Here is a 21,579-nt window from a genome sequence, read left to right as displayed (position 1 = left end):
TTCTTTTGGGGGGCCTGCCACCCAGCTCCCAAATAGATCACACACAGAGGCTTATTCTTAATTGTGAATGCCTGGCCTTAACTTGGCTTGTTTCTTGCCAACTCTCCTTAAATTATCCCGTCTACCTTTTGCCTCTGGGCTTTTTCCATTCTCTTACTTCTGTAAATCTTACTCTTACTCTGTGGCTTGTTGTGCAGATGGGTGGCTGGCCCCTGGGTCCACCTCCTTCCTTTCTCATTCCTTCTTTTTTTTCTTCTTCCAGATTTCTCCTTCTATTTCTTCTCTCTGCCTGCTAGCCCCACCTATCCTTTCTCTTGTCTCACCATTGGCTGTTCAGCTCTTTATTAGACCATCAGGTGCTTTAGACAGGCACAGTAACACAGTTTCACAGAGTTAAACAAATGCAACATAAACAAAAGTAACATACCTTAAAATAATATTCTACAACACTATGGCTTGCTCAGACTGCTTTCTTATAGAACCCAGGACCACCAGACTGGGGTGACACCACCCACATCAATCACTAATTAAGAAAATGCCTTACAGGCTTGCCTACAGCCTCATCTTATGGAGGTATTTTCTCAATTGAGACTCCCTCCTCACTGATGACTCTGGCTTGTGTCAAGTTGGGAAAGAAATAAAAAATAAAAATAAAAAACTAGCCAGCACCTTTATAAAAGAATCAGAGGTCATTACCAATACTCAGCTAGTTAGGAATACTCACGACGAACGTTATAGTGTGTTTTCTTACAGACTGTGCAGTTTCTAGTAATGATGATCATTTCGTGTATAGAACACAATTCTGTTTCAGTAAATGTTAGATCTTTAGCACTCCTTGTGCCGATAAATGTTCCTCAGTTTAACAGCGCCATTGCTGTTAAACTGGCATGCTGTGACTCTTCTATGCAGGGCTTCTGCAGGGGAAAAATAATGGTGTCTTGGTGTGCTTCCCTGGAGTAAATTCTCCAAGTGGAACTGTGACCCAGGGGCCGTGAACCTGTTACAAGTGTGGTGAGTGGTAGAGCTCTGTGCTTGCTAGGGCAGAGTGGCTCATGCCTGGAATCCCAGAACTTGGGATGTGGAGGCAGGAAGATAAGTTCAAGTCAGCTACAAACTGAGTCAGAGGCTGACCTGATGGGCTACGTGAGATGCTGTCTTGAAAATAAAACACAGAACCAGTGAGATGGTCGGTTCAGTGGGTAAAGGCTCTTGCCATCAAGACTAGTGATCTGAGTTTGACCCCAGGACCCATGGGATGGAAGGAGAGAACTGACTCTTGAAAATTTTCCCATGACCTCCACATGGACACCAGGGCACGCTTACTCACATATCTGTACATATATGCACATGTGTGCCCTTCTTCACACACTAAGTAAAGTACTTTTTTAAAAAAATTAATGCAATAAAAGTATTAAAATGATCTTGCCCAGTGGGCCTCCAGGAAAGCCACTCCCCAAGCTTGGAGTATCGATAGGTGGAATGGATTCCCATGCAACCTAATCCTGGTCTGTATTCTTCCCTCCCCGTGATCCCCTCCCATCCATCCTCCACTAAGTCCCTGTCTGGCTCTGTGGAAGCTAAAGCCCTCAGAGGCTCAGGGACCAGATGGCATCATACACTCCAGCCCCCAAGGAACCTACTATAGGGACAGTTCTGTGCACCGATCGTCTATCAAGGCTGTCCAACCTTTTGACACTACAATATAACATTGTATCTACAAATAGGTTGGGATGCCTTCATGGCTCTTCTGGGATACTTGCAGCCCACAGGCCACAGGAAATACAAGCCTGCAAGTCATTCTGATATGTCACACTGGAAAACCCTGGGCACACTCACAAGCAATGCAAACTTGTTTTCTTGGCTGTAAAATCGAACTGTCCTGAGGTTTAAATCTGATCGTGTTTGATAAGATATATTAATAACAGCAGTCTGTGTTAGAGTCAGCATCAATATTGGTGGGGAGCTTGTATTAAGTATGAGAAGGTGGCACTGGATGGCAGCCAGAGCGGCTTTGAAGACTGGCAGGTGAAAGGATCCACTCTCTCCTTTGAGCATGTGTGTGTGTGTGTGTGTGTGTGTGTGTGTGTGTGTGTGTGTGTGTGTGTGTAGAGACCAGAGGTTGGTATGGAGTGTCTTCCTCAGCCATTCTACACCTTGAGTTTTTGAGAGGAGCTCTCTCACTGAACCTGGAGCTTGCCAATTCAGGTAGACCAGCTGTCCATCAAACCCCAGGGATTGCCTGTCTCTGTACTTCCAAGGTTATAGATGAACACCATTGTGCCTGGCTTTTTACAGGTGCCACAGATCCAAGCTCAGGTCTTCAGGTCTGAAAACACTGTACCAGCTAAGCCATCTCTCTAGCCCCAGACTTGATTATACTAATATATATTAGTAGTATCTTTCCACATTGGTGTCAGAGTGAGTACTAGTGGGGCTAGCATTAAGTATTGGAAGAAGTCAGCAGCTTGCAGACAGACAGATGAGGGTCTACTTTATTCACAGCCCCTGTGGGAAATGGATTAGCTATTTATTTATTTGTTTGTATATTCATTTATTTATTTATGAGGCACTCTGTCGATGTAGCCCAGTCTAGCCTCAAACTCAGATCCTCCTGTCGCTGATTTACAGATATGTATATAAACTTTTAGAATGTCTGACTTGTTATTTCATCGTTATGTCAATGTAGCAAATGTGTAGAAGTCCTGGCAGTACTAGGAGTGTTGTGTTGTATCAGTGTGTGCTGTCTTACGAGAGCCTACAGCTAAGTTTCTAGGAATTTTTTAAAGCCGATTGTTAAGTATGGCCTTTATTAAAAATTAAATTACATTAACTTACAATTAAATAAATTATAATAAAAGCCGAGGCACAGAGTATTAAAAATTCATCACAGCTTAACTGTTTCATTGTGTTCACGAGGCTCTTTGCATCTATTACATCTGCCCAACTGTGTCCTACTAAGAGTCTTTTCAGGGCCGGGGATGTAGCTCAGTTGGTAGGGTATTTGCCTAACCCTGGCACAAAGCCCTAGGCTCCATCTCCAGCCCAGTATAAACCCGAGAGTGGTGGTGCATGCTTGCAGTGGTGGTGCATGCCTTCAATCCTAGCACTCAGGAGCTGGAAGCATGAGGAACTGAAGTTCAAAGTTAACAATGGGTATCGAGTTCAAAGCCAGCCTGGGCTACATGAGATTTTGTCTTTAAGACAAACAAGTCTTAAAAAACAGAAAAATGAGCCGGGCGGTGGTGGCGCACGCCTTTAATCCCAGCACTCGGGAGGCAGAGCCAGGCGGATCTCTGTGAGTTCGAGGCCAGCCTGGTCTACTGAGCGAGATCCAGGAAAGGCGCAAAGCTACAGAGAAACCCTGTCTCGTAAAAACCAAAAAAAAAAAAAAAAAAAAAAAAAAAAACAGAAAAATGTCTCAGCAGGTAAAGATGCTTGTACACAGCACAAGCCTGATGACCTGAGGTCAAGTCCCAGAATTCATGTCCTCTGACCACCACATGCCAGCTGTGGGATGCACACCCAAACACACACACACACACACACACACACACACACACACACACACACATTCCCAGAGCATGGCTCCCATCTGTCTCTTCTCACTCTGCACAGGGTTCAGGAACGTGGCAGACCTCTCCCTCCGGTGCCAGTGTATTCCCGTGGGCTCCTAGATCAGTATTCCTGATGGCTGGCTATTGACAGCCTTGGTGCCTCTCAGAGTGGCCTGGGCTGGGCTGGGTGCCAGAAGCTTGATGCAGACAGCTTTGCTCAGCAAACACTCAAGTGCAGCTTTGAGATGAGCCGGAAGCAGCGGCTTCGGGAGAGAGTGAGGGCACTGGCAGGATCCCGCTGCCCAGCTGAGGGGCACTGGGGGAGGGGCACTGACTAAGAGCGAGAAGGTTCAAAGGGCTTGCCCTGAGGAATCACACTGTTTGGAAATCCCAGCCTGGATTTCTGCTGTTTGATTTGGGGACGCTAATTCGCCTTTCTGGTCTTCCTTTCCTCACGTCTAATTCACAGATTTGTTGAGAGAGTTAATGATGACACTTTAGTAGATCCCGGCTCATATATGGCTCAGTCTCAGCTTACATCTTGTTATAAAAAATTATAGTCTAAGGCTGGAGGTGTGTGTAGATTGGTTGGTAGTGTGTTTGCCTGGGTTGCACAAGGCACTGGATCTCACTCCCACCTAGTACCAAATAAACCGGATATGGTGGTGCATGCCTGTAATCCCAGCCCCTGGAAGGCAGTTAGAAGGAGCACCAGGAATTCTAGGCCAGCTGGGGCTACAGAGTGAATTCTATCAAGTTAAGAGTGAGAACTTGCTTCAATAAAACAAAACAAAACAATGTTGTTGAAGAGATGGCTCAGTGGTTAAGAACATTGGTTGCTCTTCCAAAGGACTCAGGTTTGAACCCCAGAACCGATATGGTGGTTCACAACTGTCTCTAAAGCTGTACTCCTCTGGCCTCTGAGGACTCCTGTGCGGTACACAGACATACACATAAACCAAAAATAAGCTAAAGCAAATGTAGCAGAAATCTTAAAAGTTCTTATTAGTAAAAACAAACCTGGAGCCAGGTATTGGGGTGAACGCTGGAAGATCAGAGAAGCAGAACAAGCCACAGCCACCTCACCTCGCCAGTTCCTCAGCTGATCCTGTTTCCTCAGACTGGAAGCCTCTGAGTCCTCATCCAGAATGAATCTCAGCTGAACTGTGCTGCTCAAAGCCTGAAAGCTTAACCAGGCTAAAAGCTTCTAGTGTCTGGTCTTCACGCCTTATATACCTTTCTGCTTTCTGCCATCACTCCCTGGGATTAAAGGCTCACTTTCTGGGATTAAAGGCGTGAGTCACCATGCCTGGCTGTTTCCAATGTGTCCTTGAACTCACAGAGATCCAGAGGGATTTCTGCCTCTGGAATGCTAGGATTAAAGGCATGAGTGCCACCATTTTCTAGCCTCTGTATCTAGTGGCTGTTCTGTTCTCTGATCCCAGATAAGTTTATTAGGGTGCACAATATTTTGGGGAACACAATATCACCACAAACAAAAGATGGCATTAATGGGGCAATTGAGATGATTCAACTTAGTACAAAGTGTCTCCTGTGCAAGCCTGAGAACCAGAGTTTAACCCCCAGAATCCACATAAAAGATGGGGGCACAGTAGCACATGCTTACAACCCCAGTGACTGGGGCAAAGATCTCACGGGACCCCTGGAGCTGGTTGGCCTGCCAATCCAGTTCATTGGTGAGCTCCATGTCACAGTGAGAGACCCTGTCTCTAAAAATAAGATGATGGCTTCTGAGGAACACCAGAGGTTGACCCCTGACCTCCAGCCTACACACACACACACATACTACAAAAAATAGCCAATTCTCACAAGAGAAGACTCCCAAAGTGTCCCCCAGACACCTGGGATTCTGAGGAAAGAGCCACCGCAAGTGACAAGGTTCAAGTGTTGATGACATTGACTCACTGAGGGCTGTAACTGGCCTTGAAGTGTCCCCTCCCCAAGTGAAGGGGCTGGGTGGAGCCTGTGTGAGGGTTTAAGGAATTTGGGCTCAGGAATGGAGGAGGCAGGGTTTCTTACCCCCCTTTTTGGGTAATAGCCTTGACACCTTTATCGGAGCCTAGGAATGTTCAAGGTCCTGGCTGTGGCTCCAGCCTGCTGAGAAAAACCAGCAGCTGGCTGAGTCACAAAAGTCCAAACAGCCTATGAGTTTCCATCAGGACACAGAAAATAAGTAAAGGGCCTGAGGAGCCCACCCCAGTGAAGGAGCCCCACCTCAGCAGAGGAGCCCAGGCAAAGATCTTTCCTTTCTTAGCCACTCTGAGTGGGGTCACCAAAGTAATGCTTTGTCTCTCCCTTGCAGACAGGCAGAATCGAGCCAAACTACCCCAAGGTATGCGGTCATCAAGGCAATGTGCTGGACATCAAATGGAACCCCTTCATTGACAACATCATCGCCTCGTGCTCCGAGGACACTTCGGTGAGCTGAGCAGTGGATGGTCCCCAGGAACGACCCTGAGCTCACACCTCCCCGCTTCCCCCAGAGAGCCTCTGTCCACACACTGCCCTCTTTCTCCTCTCAGCCCTGCCCCTGACCTCTCCCTCCTCCAGCCCGTCCCAAGATAGAGAGGACGAGGGTCAAGGAGGGACCGAGGAGAGGATCTTTGCTGGGCACACCTCTGCTTTAGTGGCTGACTGAGGGTGGACGTGTAGGTGAGAATTAGAATCAAAAAATTCGGTGGGATTCAGCCTCTGCCTGTGCTCTGTGATGCAGGGCAGCGGGAAGAGGAAGATGCAGAGGAGAAGGAAGGAAGGGCTGAGGCAAGGGGAGGAGGGTTCCTGAGCTTTGCGGGTCACCTGGTAAATGTCCCATAGTTCGTCCCCTGGAGCTGTGGTTTCAAGGACAGTGGTGACGAGGATCATCCTAAGGGGACAGAACTACATCTTTCTACATCCTACCCCTGGTGGGAAGATAAACAGAAGAGAGAGCGGAGGAGACGAGGAGCCGAGGTGGGCAGAGAGGGAGGAGGAGGAGGAGGAGCTGGGGACACCACTCAAGTTGGTAAAGTGCTGGCTGGCAAGCATGAGGACCCGAATTCAGGCCCAGAGATGGAGGTAGAAAGGGGCTGGAAACTTCAGGGCCACTGGCCTCAACACAGTCTTCTACCCACTCCCCGCTCAGGTCTGGCTGTCTCAGGGGGGCAGTGGAACAGAGGAGGATTCACAGTGTTAGCCAAGCTGGTACGGGGGTCCCTTTGTTCCCAAGTGAAGGTGGCTCTGCTTTTCAGCCAGGCCACTGGGGCCACCTGTGTTCACCGCCATAGTCTGAGGACAGGCCACGAGCCCAGGGTACTAGAACTGGAAACAACTTCAGAGCTGTGTCCCTAACTTCCCAGACTGGACTATGAACTCCAGAGGGAAGAGAGTATGACCTATGTGGCTCTGCATCCCTGGCATCTAACACAGGACCTCATATCTAAAAAAAAAAAAAAAAAAAAAAAAAACACCTACTGCAGATTGAATGAACAGTTAGATGCATCAATGGAAGGACTTGTGCATGGATGCATGCATGGCTGGAAGAATGCACACATGGATGGATGGTTGGATGTCTCGGTGCATGGACTGACAGAGAAATGGTTTAATGGATGCATATATATGGTTGGATGATAGATAGATAGATAGATAGATAGATAGATAGATAGATAGATAGATAGAAAATGAATGAATGAGTGAATGGATATGATGGGAAAGGAGATATTGACTGTAGCATCTCCATGAATTCATCAAGTTGACTATGAGATCAGACAGAGAAGTGGAGGGAGCTGGAGAAGTGGAGAGGACTTGACTGGGATTCCTGAGGGCAGCTATAGGTCACAGGAAGAGTAGAGCTGCAGACATGTGGGCAGGAGGTGGTGGAGCCAGGACATGTGACAGGGAAGATCACCGGCTGCTCCCTGGCCTGGGGAAGAATGCAGGTGGAGCAGGTGAGTCCAGGGAACACAGAGGTCAGATCAAGAAAGGCTCGGGGCTCAGGAGGAAGGAGGGCAGGCAAGATTGCCACCCATCCAGGGAGCCTGGAAGGACAGGGCTTGCATCTGGCTCTGTCCCTGCCTGCTGAAGTGTGGCGTGACTTCCAGCCAGCAGGGAACACTCTGAGAAATGGGGCCCTTGCATGCACTCTGGTGGTGGTGGTGTTGGGGGGCACATCACATGCCACCCTGGAAGACAGGCCCCGCTGAGGGAAGGTGTAGCACACAAAGGGGCAGTCTAAGACCCAGCTGGGAAGGAGAAACAATCAGGTCATCTGGGTCTGGAGAGGGGCAGATCAGGCCCCAGCTCCTGGGACTACTGCCTCCCTCGGGTCACAGATTCTTTCGCTTACATCAAAGCGAGATGGACCTGCCTGGTGCTAGCTCGGCCTCCTCTTCCACCCAGTGCTGCTTCATCCTTCTGGATGCAGCCAATGCACAAGACATCCACGGTGTATAGTCACATAAGCTCAGGGCTCAGCCCTGCTACAGGAGCCAGACAATTGGTACCCACTGACAAACTGGGTCTGATGAGCTCCTGAGGTCCCAAGAGAACTCGACTACAGGATCTGGTGGCCTTGGAATAAGACCTCAGGGCCACTGCTTAGCAGGGTGCCCAGGGTATATGGCTTCACCTCTCTGGGCCCTGGCTCTGTTCGTTTCAGAGGCCCTTAGTAACAGGACCCTTACCAGCATCAGTGAAGGCGTATGAGGAAGCCCATACCCAGCCCTGCGCCTGGCACCTCACAGATACCGGCTGTCTCAGTCTGGCTCAGCAAACAGCCCCCGCAAGGAGGCAGGGCCCACCAGCTAGAGAGAAGACACATGCAGATGAGTCAGGGCTGCACTGAAGTTCCACAATAGTGTGAGCACAGACAAGAGAGGGGGGCTAATGATGACCCAGATACAGGAAAGCGGACTTGGGAGGGCTGGACCTAGAAGACTCGGGGTTATTTTGTTAGGGCCAGAGCTTGGGCCACCCATACTCAATAGGCCAATTCAACAGACAAAGTAAGAATGAAGCAAAGAGAAAGGCGATTCATTTGGAAAATTATTTATCCAGTAGGCACTCCTGGTGGGGTACAGCCCTGTCTGTCACTGACCCATCAGTGATGGGCTCCAGTCTCTTCTTCAAGGTGGCCAAACGAGCCACTTCTGAAACTGTATGAAACCTCTTTCCTTGAGACAAGCTTTGCCTCTGGCTTCAGGATTCAGCCTCTTGTTTCTCCCTGTGTGAGATTCCTGCGGGAACTGTAATTTCCTGGGGGCCATTGTCTCCACAGTCTAGTAACAAAAAGGAGGGCACACGTTCCCTTAGTGTATCTTCACTCCTGCCGGTATGATTACACTTTGACCTGAAGAGAAAGGGTTAAAGTGGCCCCAGGAAGAGCCCTGGCCCAGGCCCAAGCCTGGAGGAGGTGCACAGGGTGCCTAAGAAAGGGAGAGTCCTCCAGCATGGTGGAGTGAGTGATGTCACTAGGGGAGTGAGCAGGGGAGAAGGCTGTAAAGGGAGGCTGGGATAGATAAAGCTGGGTAGGAAGTGATACCTGAGCTTCCCAAGCCAACTGAGCATCCTCTGGGATCCAGGGGGTGGGGGTGGGGGAGCCTCAAGGGGTCACAGCCACATTTTTTTGGAGAACATGAAGCTCCAGCCAACTGAATGGAGGTTTGCACACAGCATGGGTGAGCAGGGAGAAGGATGGACAGGCAGACAGACAGAAAGACACACACACACACACACACACACACACACACACACACACACACACTGGGGGGGGTGGAGCTCTGAGGTGGAAGGAGGGGAGCGAAAAGGCAAGCTGGGTACTGCAGAGAATGGGAACAGACCCCTGCGCCCCCCCTGCCCCCACCCCCAGGCTGCTGATCTAGACAGGTGATTAAGTCTAAGATCAGGGAGGAGCTAAGCTTCAGGCAGCTGCCAGGCCAGCTGCTCCAGAAGCCAGGCTCTGAGTCCCACCTTAGCCCTCGGGTTTCTGCCCACACCTGTCCAGGGCTTAGGACCTTGGAGCCCACAGGCCCTATCCCACAGAGCTCCCCTCCCCTGGAGAACTGAACCCCGAAACCAAGGTTACATGGGGAACCTAATCAGCTCCCCACACTCCTGCCCTGCTACCTTGCCAAGGCTGTTTCTACAGGGGAGGAAACTGAGGATCACAACCGTAACAGGCTGGCATTGAACACTCCATCTGTGTGTCCTCTTTGTGCGGCCCATGCAAGAGAGTCATCTCCAGCGGGGCCTGGAAACCAGAATGTAAGGAGTCTCTGACAGGCCTTCCTGCTCTTAAGTTCTCCTGGACTTCCTCCGCCAACCCATTCCAGCCTGAAGGGTCAACTTACTGTGCATCATACATGTGGAGGTGGGTCGTGGAGGTCCACAGGTATGCCAGACACAGTGGCCTGACTGGGAACGGCATCTGGAAGGATCTCAGAAAGAAGCCTTTACTGCAGGTCTGGCCCTTGCCCCTGGAAGTATGTGCCCATCCCTCACTGACCCCATTGTTCTCTGGTCCCAAAACATCCAAAGGATGCTACTGGGAGACAGGGAGAGTCCAGCAGCTCCTCCCCATTCCTCACCCTGGGGAAATCTTTAGCACAGGCAGGATTGCTGTGTCCCTCGGGATCAATTCCCCTCCTCCAAGGCATGAGAGTCTTTTTGTAGTCTATCCCTTACATCCCTGCAGGATTCAGGAAGCTTCTCCCCCAGAGGCCTCATCCCGGGGGAGGGAAGGGACCATAACTCTGCCTGGCATCTGGCAGAGAATCCAGCTCTTTCGCCAGCCTGCTGGGTGATGTCACCTATTGTTGAGGGCTGTGCTTTTTATAGCTTCTGCTGCAGCTAGGGAGGGCAGCTGGCTGGCAGGCAGGGAAGGGCAGTACAGCTTTCTTTCCAAGGCTCAAGCTCTCCGACCTTCACGGGATACCCCCCCCCCCCATACTCAGAGGGAGATGATAGAGCATGAGACAGAGAGAGAGAGTTAGTTCAAGGAGAGGGGAGAAGATTCCCAAGAGAAAAGAGGGTCATCGAGCATCGAGAGGGAGGTCCCTCTCCCTGGTGGGCCAAGCTCTGCGTCTTTCTTTTCCCTTCTGTTCAAACTCTGCCACGGCATCTGTTCTCTACAACCCAAAGCTAATATCCCTCCTGAGGAGCTCAGTGGTAGAGTACTTGCCTAGCAGACTTAAGGGCCTACATTCAATCCCCATTACAAGGAAGGAAGGAAGGAAGGAAGGAAGGAAGGAAGGAAGGAAGGAAGGAAGGAAGGAAGGAAAATACGTCCTGGGTGCCCATTCTGTGCCAGGCAGCATTCTCCCTGCTGGGGAGGCAGGCAGAGTGGCCTGCATCATGGAGCTGGGCATCAGTGGGTGGTCTCTGCACCCTAAGAGAGGTAAGTACACAGTGGCATTCCCATTGGAATGGACAGTGCAGCTGACGTGCCCACAGGAAGCTGCTATGTATGGCCTGGTGGCTCTGTAACTGCCGTAATGCCACAGTACTGTACATTTTGACACTGATGTTGACAGAGCTGCTGTGCTACCTTTCCTGTGAAGAACAGCAAGTGCAAGGCCCAGTGGGGTCTTGAATCCCAGCACTTGGGAGGCAGAGACAGGCAGATCTCCATAGTTCAAGGTCAGCCTAGTCTACAAAGTAAGTTCCAGGACAGCCAGGACTGTTATACAGAGAAACCCTGTCTTGAAAAACAAGAAAGATGGAAGAATGGATGGATGGATGGATGGATGGATGGATGGATGGATGGATGGATGGATGGATGGGTAGGTGGGTGAATAAGTAGGTAGGTAGATAGATAGATAGATAGATAGATAGATAGATAGATAGATAGATAGATGGGTGGGTGGATGATGGATGGATGGGTAGGTGGATAAGTAGGTAGATAGATAGATAGATAGATAGATAGATAGATAGATAGATAGATAGATAGAGGGCTGGCCTTTTGGGAGCCAGGAGATGTCTCCCTGGGCAGTAGCCCTTACTCTGCAAGCATGAGGACCTGAGTGTAAATCCCTAGAATCCACTAAAAACCCTACACACATGTACACAGACACACACAAAACAAAATCAACTTTAAAAATAAAAGCACAGGACATAATGACAGTCAGCCCTGAGACTTGATAGTGATGATAAACCACCTTGTTCCTGGTTTATGTGCCTGTGCATAATTTTAATTGTTGTTTTAGAGTGTACTCCTACCTTTAAAAGGCCAAGTTAACTCTGGAACAGCCTCAGGCAGGCCTTCAGGAGAGAGCCAGAGGAGGTGCTGTTGTCACAGGAGGCCATGACCACGTGTGTTGCTTTCCTGAAGACCTAGACTTTGCAGGGACAAAAGATGCAGAGGCCAAAGACAGCGATACCGATGATCCTGACCCTGTAGGTGTGAGCTGGTGTAGGCATCGTGCCTTGGTTTTGATAATAAAATAAAAAGTCAGGCACTGCAGATCATACCTACAATCTCAGCATTGAGAAGTAGGAGGATAACAGAGTTCAAGGTCATCCCCAGGTACATGATGAGTTCAAGGGCAGCCTGGGCCATATGAGACCCTGTCTCAAAACACCAAATCAAAATGAAAGAAAGAAAATAAGGACTGGAGAGATGGCCCAGTGGCTAAGAGAACCTGCTGCTCTTGCACCCTACACCCATGTCAGGTGACTCACGATCTCCTGTAACTCCAGCTCCAGGGGATCCAATGCTGTCTTCTGGCCTCTACAAGCTTTGGCATGCACAGACACATATGCACAGATACAATCACACACACACACACACACACACACACACACACACGTTTATTTATTTGTTTTTTAAATATTTATTTTATGTATATGAGTGCTTTGTTTTCACCCATACCAGAAGAGGGCATCAGATCCCCTTATAGATGGTTGGGAGCCACCATGTGGTTGCTGGGAATTGAACTCAGGACCTCTGGAAGAGCAGCCAGTGCTCTTAACCTCTGAGCCACTCCTCCAGCTCCCAAAAATATGTATCCCAGTCTGGCCTCGAACTCGAGATCCTCCTGCCTCTGCCTCCTTCAGCAAATCCTACCAGCCTGTGCCACCAGAACTGACTATTTAGTTTTAAAAAGAAAAAAGAGTCATACCTAAAGTTTGATCTATAGAAAAGTTGTCTATATGGGGCTGGAGAGATGGCTCAGCAGTTAAGAGCACTGGCTACTCTTCCAGAGGTCCCAGGTTCAACTCCCAGCACCCACATGGTGGTTCACACCTGTCTGTAACTCCAGTTCCAGGGCTTCTGACACCCTCACACAGACACATATGCAGGCAAAACACCAATAGACATGAAATACAAATAAATTATAGAAAAGTTGTCTATGATCCTTAATTTTACATGGACATTACTTAAGTAAGTATTGTAAATCCATGGTCATTGGCTTAGTTAGGGTTTTTCTTGCTGTGATGAAACACCATTACCAAAAGAAATCTGGGGAGGAAAGGATTTATTTGTATTATACTTCCACATCACAGTCCATCATCCAAGACAGTCAGGACAGGAACTCAGGGCAGGAACCTGGAGGCAGGAACTGAGTCAGATGACATGGAGAAGTGCTGCTCACTGGCTTGCTCTCCATAGCTTGCTCAGCCTGCTTTCTTATAGCACCCAGGACCACCAGCCCAGGGGTGGTACCACCTACAGCAGGCTGTGCCCTCTCACATCCATCATCAATCAAGAAAATGCACCGTGGGGTGCATTTTCTCAACAGCAGTTCCCTCTTCCAAAACGAGGCTAGCTTGTGTCAAGCTGACATCAAATTAGCCAAGGGTCATCTTCCCAGGAAGGTACATATTCAGTTGTGTAGATGAGAAGCATGGCACAGGTAGAGCTACCCTTCAGCTGAGGAAACGTGTTCAGAAAATCGAAGGCACTTGGCCACAGACTACACAGTGGCTGAGGTCTGAGCTTGGATTTGCAGGGAGCTCGTGAGAGCACGCGGCCCAGCTTTGTTGGCTAGCTGCCCTGTCCCCACCCATGCTGACACTGGTTTGGAGGCTTTATCTACGGTCCCTAAGGCTGACCTTGCACTCACCTTAACGCACACTCACACTCTGAGCACCTGGAAGCCAGGACACCCCCTCCCCTTAGCTAATGGAGTAAATGTGACTGAATGTGACCAGACCCTGGCTCTGGGCTGGAAGGAGACAGTCAGGGGCACAGCTGGCTTGCTGGAGAAGCACTTCTCTCCACCCCTTCCTTCCCCAAATCCTGTTTGGCAGACTCTCAGGCTTCCTGTTTTATTGAAGTAAGATCCCAGCACACCCTCTGGGCAGAACCACAGTGTTCCTCCCACATCCCAGATACACTTTGTTTCCAGCAAATTCCATGCATTCTAAGCAACCAGAGTTCCCTTCTGGGTTTTTTTTTTTTTTTTCAAGACAGGGTTTCTCTGTGTAGCTTTGCGCCTTTTCCTGGAACTCACTTGGTAGCCCAGGCTGGCCTCAAACTCACAGAGATCCGCCTGACTCTGCCTCCCGAGTGCTGGGATTAAAGGCGTGCGCCACCACCGCCCGGCTTCCTTCTGGGTGTTTTAAGCCCACTGTGAACTGCAGCTCCTCGTCAGCTTTTTTAAGTATCTGGTGCCAACTTTTTGCTGTGGGTCAAGCTGAGTGGTTCCTTCCCACAGGTGTTCACACAGCAGTGTCAGTGAAGTCTGGGAGATCAACTCACTGGGCTTAGTATGTAGATGAGAAAGCTGGGCCCAGGAGGGGAACTGCCAGGTATCAAATAGGGGATACCTCTCATTTCGGTGTTTATTCTCCCTGGTCCCCCAAACCCTGCTCTCTCTGAGACTTAAATCCTTCCCAGGGGCTGGAGCTGGGGTCCCACCTCCCTTATGTTACTCCTTTAACACATCTATTCACATGACCCTGAACCCACAAGCCTCTGCAAGGCACATGGGTCTCTTTATTTTCTAGACTAAGAGCCAGAGCCTCTGAAGGGTTAATGGCTCACCCAGTGTCACTCAGATAGTGAGTGGGGTTGGACCCCCAGGCAGAGGCCATACCTCAACTTTCGGCCTCAACATGCATGAACACACACAAAAGAACGTGTATATACATATGCATTCACATTATACACACAAACACACACATGTATAGGTATATATATATATGTATGTATGTATGTATATGTATATATATATATGCCTATACATGTAGTTTATATATGGTATTGTTGTGCCTGTGGTTATGAGACACACACCCCCCCCACCCCCCCCCACCCCACCCCCCACCCCCGAGCAAGACCACCACAGAGCCGATATTTGATGCAAAACACACAGGGGTTTATTGATAACAAGCAAGCCCGGGCTTGGTCCGTGTCTAACACTCTGACACAGCGGGTGGAGGAGGATGGCCCCGAGCTCTCAGGGTGAGGGGTTTTTAAAAGGAAAAACCAAAAGCAAGGTGGTACAAGCCTTTGCATCACATGATTGGGTGACGGTGTGTAACCTTTGAATTTACTGGTTGGGGGTTACAGTTATCATTTTTGGGCAGGCCTGGACAAGTCCCAGGCTCGGTCCTTGAACGGCCATGGAGGCTGGCTGGCCTAGCATGCTCACATTGACCCACGAACTGAGAGAAGACTGAGCAGCCTGTTATGAGGGTCTGCTTGGTCCTTTCAGTATATCTGTGCATAGCGGTATGCAAAGACATTCACTATTTAAAATTACATGAAAAAAAAATAAGCTGAGGAACATGCATAATAGTAGCCTTTGGAGACAAAAGAAGAAAGTGTGTGTGTTTGTGTGTGCGCGCGCGCGCTTGTGCATGCGCGTGCGCGCACGCTTGTGTGTTTTACACATGTCTAATCCAAGCATTAGTCATCTCAATTCAAGAGTCACCTTCCTGTAGTACATTTTGGGGACAAAAGGAATGCGTGTCTTCCTAGTCATCACGCTGACTCCTCTGTCCCCATTTTTTCTAGTCCCCATCCCAAAGTCCTTGTGCAGGCCTGTTGGAAGACAGTAGTAGGTCACGCTGGGTCCCTTTCAGTCACTCCTGCACACTGGAAGGTAGTGGTGGGCACAAGGCTTTACTGAAGAGCTAGAACCACCAAGGGATCCCAATGAGGAAACATGTTCCCTAAACGGAGAATGGTGGTCTCATGTCCTCCATGGAAAAGCTTTCTTTCTTACCAAGTTCATAGATGAGTTACAGGGGCTTTTGGGGGGAAGTCCTTGTTTCCATAGTCTGAGGAAGTTGTACCCTATTGGTCAAGAAAGTTGGCAAAGGTGTTCCCTTCAAGCACCTTAGTTCTAGCCTTGCTCCTGGGACTGGGGTCTGCCTTTGGCTCCCTTTAAGATGCTTTCTGTGATGGTCTAGCCTTCAGGGTTGTAACAAATGGCTAACATGACATCATATATTAAGTTGTTCCACTAAGCCACTTGTATTGTGTCTAGGTGATGGGAATATTTGCGTGCCTTCCTAGGTATATTAGTTACTTTTCCGTTGCTGTGAGAAAGCACCACAACCAAGACAACTTATAGAAGAGTTTATCTGGGTTTATGGTTCCAAAGGGATGCATCCATCATGGCAGGGAGGCATGGCAGCAGCAGCAGCAGCAGGAAGCTGGGGGCTCATATCTTTACTGTAAACATGAAGCAGAGAGTCAACTGGATGAGAGAGTCTTTGGATAGTGAAAACCTACCTCCAATAACAAACTTCCTCCAACAAGGCCACACCTCCTAAACTCCCCCAGTGTTCACAGAGCCTATGGGGGACATTCTCATTCAAACCGCCACACTACATCACAGAGAATCACAGAAGGGGCTGGGGAAATGATCCAATGATTAATTAAGCTCTTACTTCTCTTCCAGAGGATCCAAGTTTGGTTCCTAGCACCCATATTAGGTGCTGCAAGTCAAGTTCCACGTGATCCAATGCCTTCTTCTGGCCTCCTTGAGCACTGCACTCAAGGACACGTAGACACAGACATGCCTACATACACACATAGATACACATTCACAGACACAGGGAGAGAGAGAGACAGACAATTTAAAATAAAATAAATGTATTTTAAAAAATAAAATATTTGTCCTCATACTGGATCACCTTGCCAAGCCTTTAATACTTGGGGAGATACTTAGGCTTACTGCAACTTGATATGTCATGTTCTGGGTCAGGGGAGACCTGTCCTTTCCTAAACAGAAATGGAAGAGAAGTGGATTGGGGATGGGAACAGAGTGGGCTGTGGGGGAGGGACTGAGAGGAGGGAGGGGAAACTGCAGCTGGGATGTAAAATAAAGAAATTTATTTAAAAAAAATTTTAATTAGCAAAGTAAAAAAAAAGAATGTACAGTATATGTATGTACATATGTATGTATTTGCCCAACCTGAAGTTAATTACATTAAAATGTTAATATATTTCCCTCAAAAAATATTTAAAAGTATCGTATGTCTTGGTGGCCCTTCCTAACCACTACCAAGTGGCATCCAGAAGAGGCCTTCCAACTTATGATACCACCAATGCCCATGGTTTCCAGGCATTCTAGCGAAGTCTTGCCAAACACTGGTTCTCACCCTGCCTTTTTTCCAAGTTGCCTACTCTGTCCAACTTTAAATTACATCTCAAAGCTTTGAAAGGGGGTTATTTTAAAGGTATCTGAAGGCCAGTGAAATGGATCACTGAGTAAAAACACTTGCTGAGCAAGCCCAAGAACCCGAGTTCCATCCCCAGGTCCCACAGTGAAGGAGAGAAATGACTCCCCAAATTTATCCTCTGATCTCCACAGGCACATTGTGTCAAAAGTGTGCCCATACTCACAAGCATATCACACACACACCTACACGTGGTCACACACACACACACACACACACACACACACACACACACACACACTGAATAAATAAATAAATAAATAAAATTTAAAACTAAAGGTACCCAGAGTTGTTGACATGGGTGGTCTTTCCTCTCCAGCTGCTTACCCTCCAGGAAATAATATCAACAATGATAAAAACAAGAACAACTGCATGGTTATTCTGTTTGGGCGAGGCCCTGAGCTCAAACCCCAGAACCACTGAAAGAAAAAGAGAGAAAGAAGGAAGGAAGAAAGGAAGGAAGGAGGGAGGGAGGGAGGAGGAAGGGAGGGAGAGAGGGAGGGAAGAAAGGAAGGGGGAAGGAGGGAAGGAGGGAGGGAAGGAGGGAGGGAAGACCCACTTCTCATCATAATTCTGTAGCTCTACACAACACCTTATAGCTGATAAGCATTACCACCACTGTCTCATTTTGCATCCCAGTGGGCCAGGCAGGGCAAGGACACTCTCCACCCTCATCCTCGTCCAACACACACACACACACACACACACACACACACACACACACACACACACACTGCCTTGCAGATGACATGGCAAGGATCCAGAAGCATGCTTGGATGGAGCCATCGAAGCCCACTGGGGCGGGTATCAGTAAACAAGGTCTGTCTGCGGCCCAGCGCCTCTCTCTGGAGCTGTGTGTGCTCTTCTCTGGAGCTCTCCACCTGGACCATTCTTGGTCCATCCTTCTCTCCACAGACCATCCTTTTCTGCTTTTTTGCATCCACAAGACTGCAAACAGCAGCTCCATCATCCAGGCTTAGGCCTGACCTCTAGACTGACCTCAAGGATTCTGCCCTTGAGTCCATTATCTCCTAGCGTAGACCAGAGCCTCCCTCTGCCCAGATGTCCATCCAGGGTCAGGGACAGAGTAAGGGGCCCACCCTGAAGGACACACAGAGAAGCTGAGGCAGAAGAAGGAGAGGCAGATTTTCTTCGTGGGGGGTTGCTGGGGGAAAACAAAGGCAGATTTTTAATTTGGCGCTTGCTAAAAGCTGCTGGGACAGTCTGAGCTTGTCAGGAGGAGAACAGCATGCTGGGGGCTGGGGATGTGGCTCTGTTGGTAGAGTACTCGTCTGGCATGCATGAAACCCTGAGTTCAATCCCCAGCAACCCATAAAACAGATGTGGTAAAACTAGGCACACTGCTGTAATCTCAACACTCTGGAGGTGGTGGTAGGATCAGGAGCTTCAGGTCATTTTGAGATACATAGTGAGACCAGCCTGAGCTACATTAGATCTTGTCCAAAAAAAAAAAAGTGAAAACAATGTTCATTGTCTGAAGACACAGCAGAAGAGAACACCTGAGGCCAAAGAGGCATGCTCTCTGCCATCTCTAACACTAGCCCCTCCCCCAAGTCTCTGTCCACTACCCTGAGCCAGCAGGCACCTCCCTCAGCAACCTAGGAACAGGGCCATCTGTGGCCCTCCCTACCCCTGCTCATTCAGCTAATGCCCAGACTCTTTCCTCGGCAGGTGCGGATCTGGGAGATTCCTGAGGGCGGGCTGAAGCGGAACATGACTGAGGCTCTCCTGGAGCTCCACGGACACAGCCGGCGTGTGGGCCTGGTTGAGTGGCACCCCACAACCAACAACATTCTGTTCAGTGCTGGCTATGACTACAAGGTGTGGGACCCGGGTGTGGGGCGGCCTGGCTAGAGCTTGCTCAGTGGGGAGGGATGGGGGGAGAGCAAGGGATATAGCCTAAGCATGTTGACTGGCAGCGGTCCATTCCTTCAATCGCTCATTCGCTCTGCATAAGACTGAGCATCTCCTGTGCACAATTTTGTCCTGGGGGACCTTGGGGCTTAAGGCATCTTTCCTGTCTTCTCTGGAGTTTTGGGGACTAGAAAAGAATGGCCATATCCTTTGCCTGGTAACTTCCTAACCAAGAGATGACCGTGCCTCCTGGTAGGAAAAATGAGCACGCCAGTCATCAGGGGCCAGTCATGGATGTCTCTCCTTGTTTCTTGAAGAAACCAAGACTGGTACGGGGACCTGTTGGGGGATATCAGTGGATATATGTTGGTTATTTTTCTGGCTGTTGTGACCAAATACCTAACAAGAAGCGATTTAAGGAAGGGATTGTTTGGGCTCACAGTTGGAGGGTCTAGTCCGCCATGATAGCAGAAGCATGAGGCCGCTGCTCACACTGCGTCTGTGGTCAGGAAGCAGAGAGATGAATGCTGGTGCTTTTTATTCAACTGCAGCCCATGGAGTGGTGCTGTCCATGTGAGGAAGGGCTTCCCACCTCAGCTAAGCCAGTCCAAAAACTCCCTTGTCGTCTAGGTGATTTGTAGATCCTGTCAGGGTGATGACGAACACCGGAGTGTAGTTGAGCTGCATCTGCCTCTCTGAACAGAACCCTTGACAGTGTGCCTGCCTCCCAACATAGTCCAGGCCATGTGCAGGCAGCTCCTGCCAGGGTCTGTTGGTGTGGGTGGAGGACAGGCACCCGGGACCACAGCCGCCGCCGCCGACTTTACCTCCTGCATGTCTGCCTCCACAGGTCCTCATCTGGAACCTGGACATAGGCGAGCCAGTGAAAATGATTGACTGCCACACAGACGTGATCCTCTGCATGTCCTTCAACACAGATGGCAGCCTGCTCACCACCACGTGCAAGGATAAGAAGCTCCGTGTGATTGAACCCCGCTCCGGCCGGGTGCTGCAGGTGGAGCTCTACATTTTGTTGACGGGGAGGAGGTGTTGGGGTCTGTGGGGGAAAGGGATTGTGCTGGAGCCCTGCTCATGCACCCTACCCACACCTGCTGGTCAGCCTGTCGGCTTAGGGCCGTTCTCAGCCTCTAGGACTTCTGATTTGTTATGGGTGGAAAGGAACCAGAGGACTCTTTCCTGCACAGTGACCTCTCCTCTAAATGGGATTCTTCAGCCTGCCGCAATAGGCCTTCTGTCCCTGAGTCCCAGGGGGTTAACCAAGTCTCATCATGGGTACGGAGGGAGGGGACTTTGGACTCACTGCCCAGCCACCTGCACAGGATGATCCTGGGGCAAACGGCACACAGGTCCAGGTCCACAGATGGCTCCACGTGGGGAGTCTGGTGGTGAGGTTAGTCCCTGAGTCTCAGATTAAAAGCACTGAGTGCTATTTGGGAATAACCAATGACGGTTTCTTGAGTTCTCACTACATGGCAACCGTACGGCTCTGGAAGATGGAAAATATGGATAGGCAGGACAGGGGACACCATGCTCCTCCTTGGTTAAGAAGGAGCAGTTGATAGACAGCTTGCCCACCATGCACAAAGACCTGGGTTTGATCCCCAGCACTGTCTGAAACTGTGCATGGTGGTACATGCCTGGGATCCCAGCATCTGAAGACAAAGGCAGGAGGATGGGATGATTCTTTCCAGGAGATGTTGTGTGGGTTAAAAGAAATGCCATGGCGACAGTCCTTGATGTAGTCCCCTGAGGAGGATAGTGAAGGTTAACCTAGCCCTTCCCTGTTCCCGCTGCTCTGGGTAATGCTTCCTAATTCCACGGGTTTCTTGGGGGAACTGCCATCCCATTCCGCTCTCCTCAGAACCACGTGCTGAGGGTCCTGGCTCACCTATGGTCTCTGTCCCCACCAGGAGGCAAACTGCAAAAACCACAGAGTGAATCGGGTAGTGTTCCTGGGCAACATGAAGCGGCTCCTCACGACAGGGGTCTCCAGGTGGAACACAAGACAGATCGCCCTCTGGGACCAGGTCAGCCGCAGGGATGCAGCAGGATGGCTTGGAGGGGCAGGCAGCCTAGATCTGAGCTCCCGGGACCTCTGATTTCCAGATGGGGCAAGGGTAGAGTGAAGTCTGTGGTATGGGTGCCTGGGGCCTCCATGCAGGTGGACAGAGAATGTACTAGAAAAGGGCTGGGATGAAGCCCATGTGGGGGAAGAGACCAAGAAAGTGGTGTTTCCGAAAGTCTTCACCCTGGCCCATCCTGTGTGGAGAGTGGACGGGACAGGGCCACCTCAGGTGGGGCTTAGATGGTGCTCACAAACCTCCTGGACATGGGCATACATTTAAATAAGCACCCACACCATGCTCTGGGGCCCCTAGAGCCCCCAAGCAACTGAGTCATCGTTTTTCCCTTTACAAACAGCTCAGCTTAGCTCCACTGCCCCAGCTCCATGCCCATTGGCATGTATCCGTGCCTATATTCCAGCTGCACCATCCAGCAGGCC

At 49.7% G+C, this 21,579-nt stretch overlaps 1 protein-coding gene across 4 annotated transcripts in view; it reads left to right on the top strand.

Annotated features, from left to right (window-relative positions):
- Coro2b (coronin 2B) overlaps window positions 1-21,579 on the top strand; it is a 62,380-nt gene that overhangs the window by 29,769 nt on the left and 11,032 nt on the right. For all 4 annotated transcript variants that reach the window (XM_059268058.1, XM_059268057.1, XM_059268056.1 and 1 more), the window contains 4 exons: window positions 5,878-5,994; window positions 18,873-19,022; window positions 19,906-20,070; window positions 20,987-21,103. In XM_059268058.1, the coding sequence (XP_059124041.1) occupies window positions 5,878-5,994; window positions 18,873-19,022; window positions 19,906-20,070; window positions 20,987-21,103 (549 nt within the window). The remainder of the gene's footprint in view (window positions 1-5,877; window positions 5,995-18,872; window positions 19,023-19,905; window positions 20,071-20,986; window positions 21,104-21,579) is intronic.

Source organism: Peromyscus eremicus, chromosome 7 (genome assembly GCF_949786415.1).
Source record: "Peromyscus eremicus chromosome 7, PerEre_H2_v1, whole genome shotgun sequence".
Classification (NCBI taxonomy): Eukaryota; Metazoa; Chordata; class Mammalia; order Rodentia; family Cricetidae; genus Peromyscus; species Peromyscus eremicus.
This window is presented reverse-complemented; position numbering and strand designations above follow the sequence as displayed.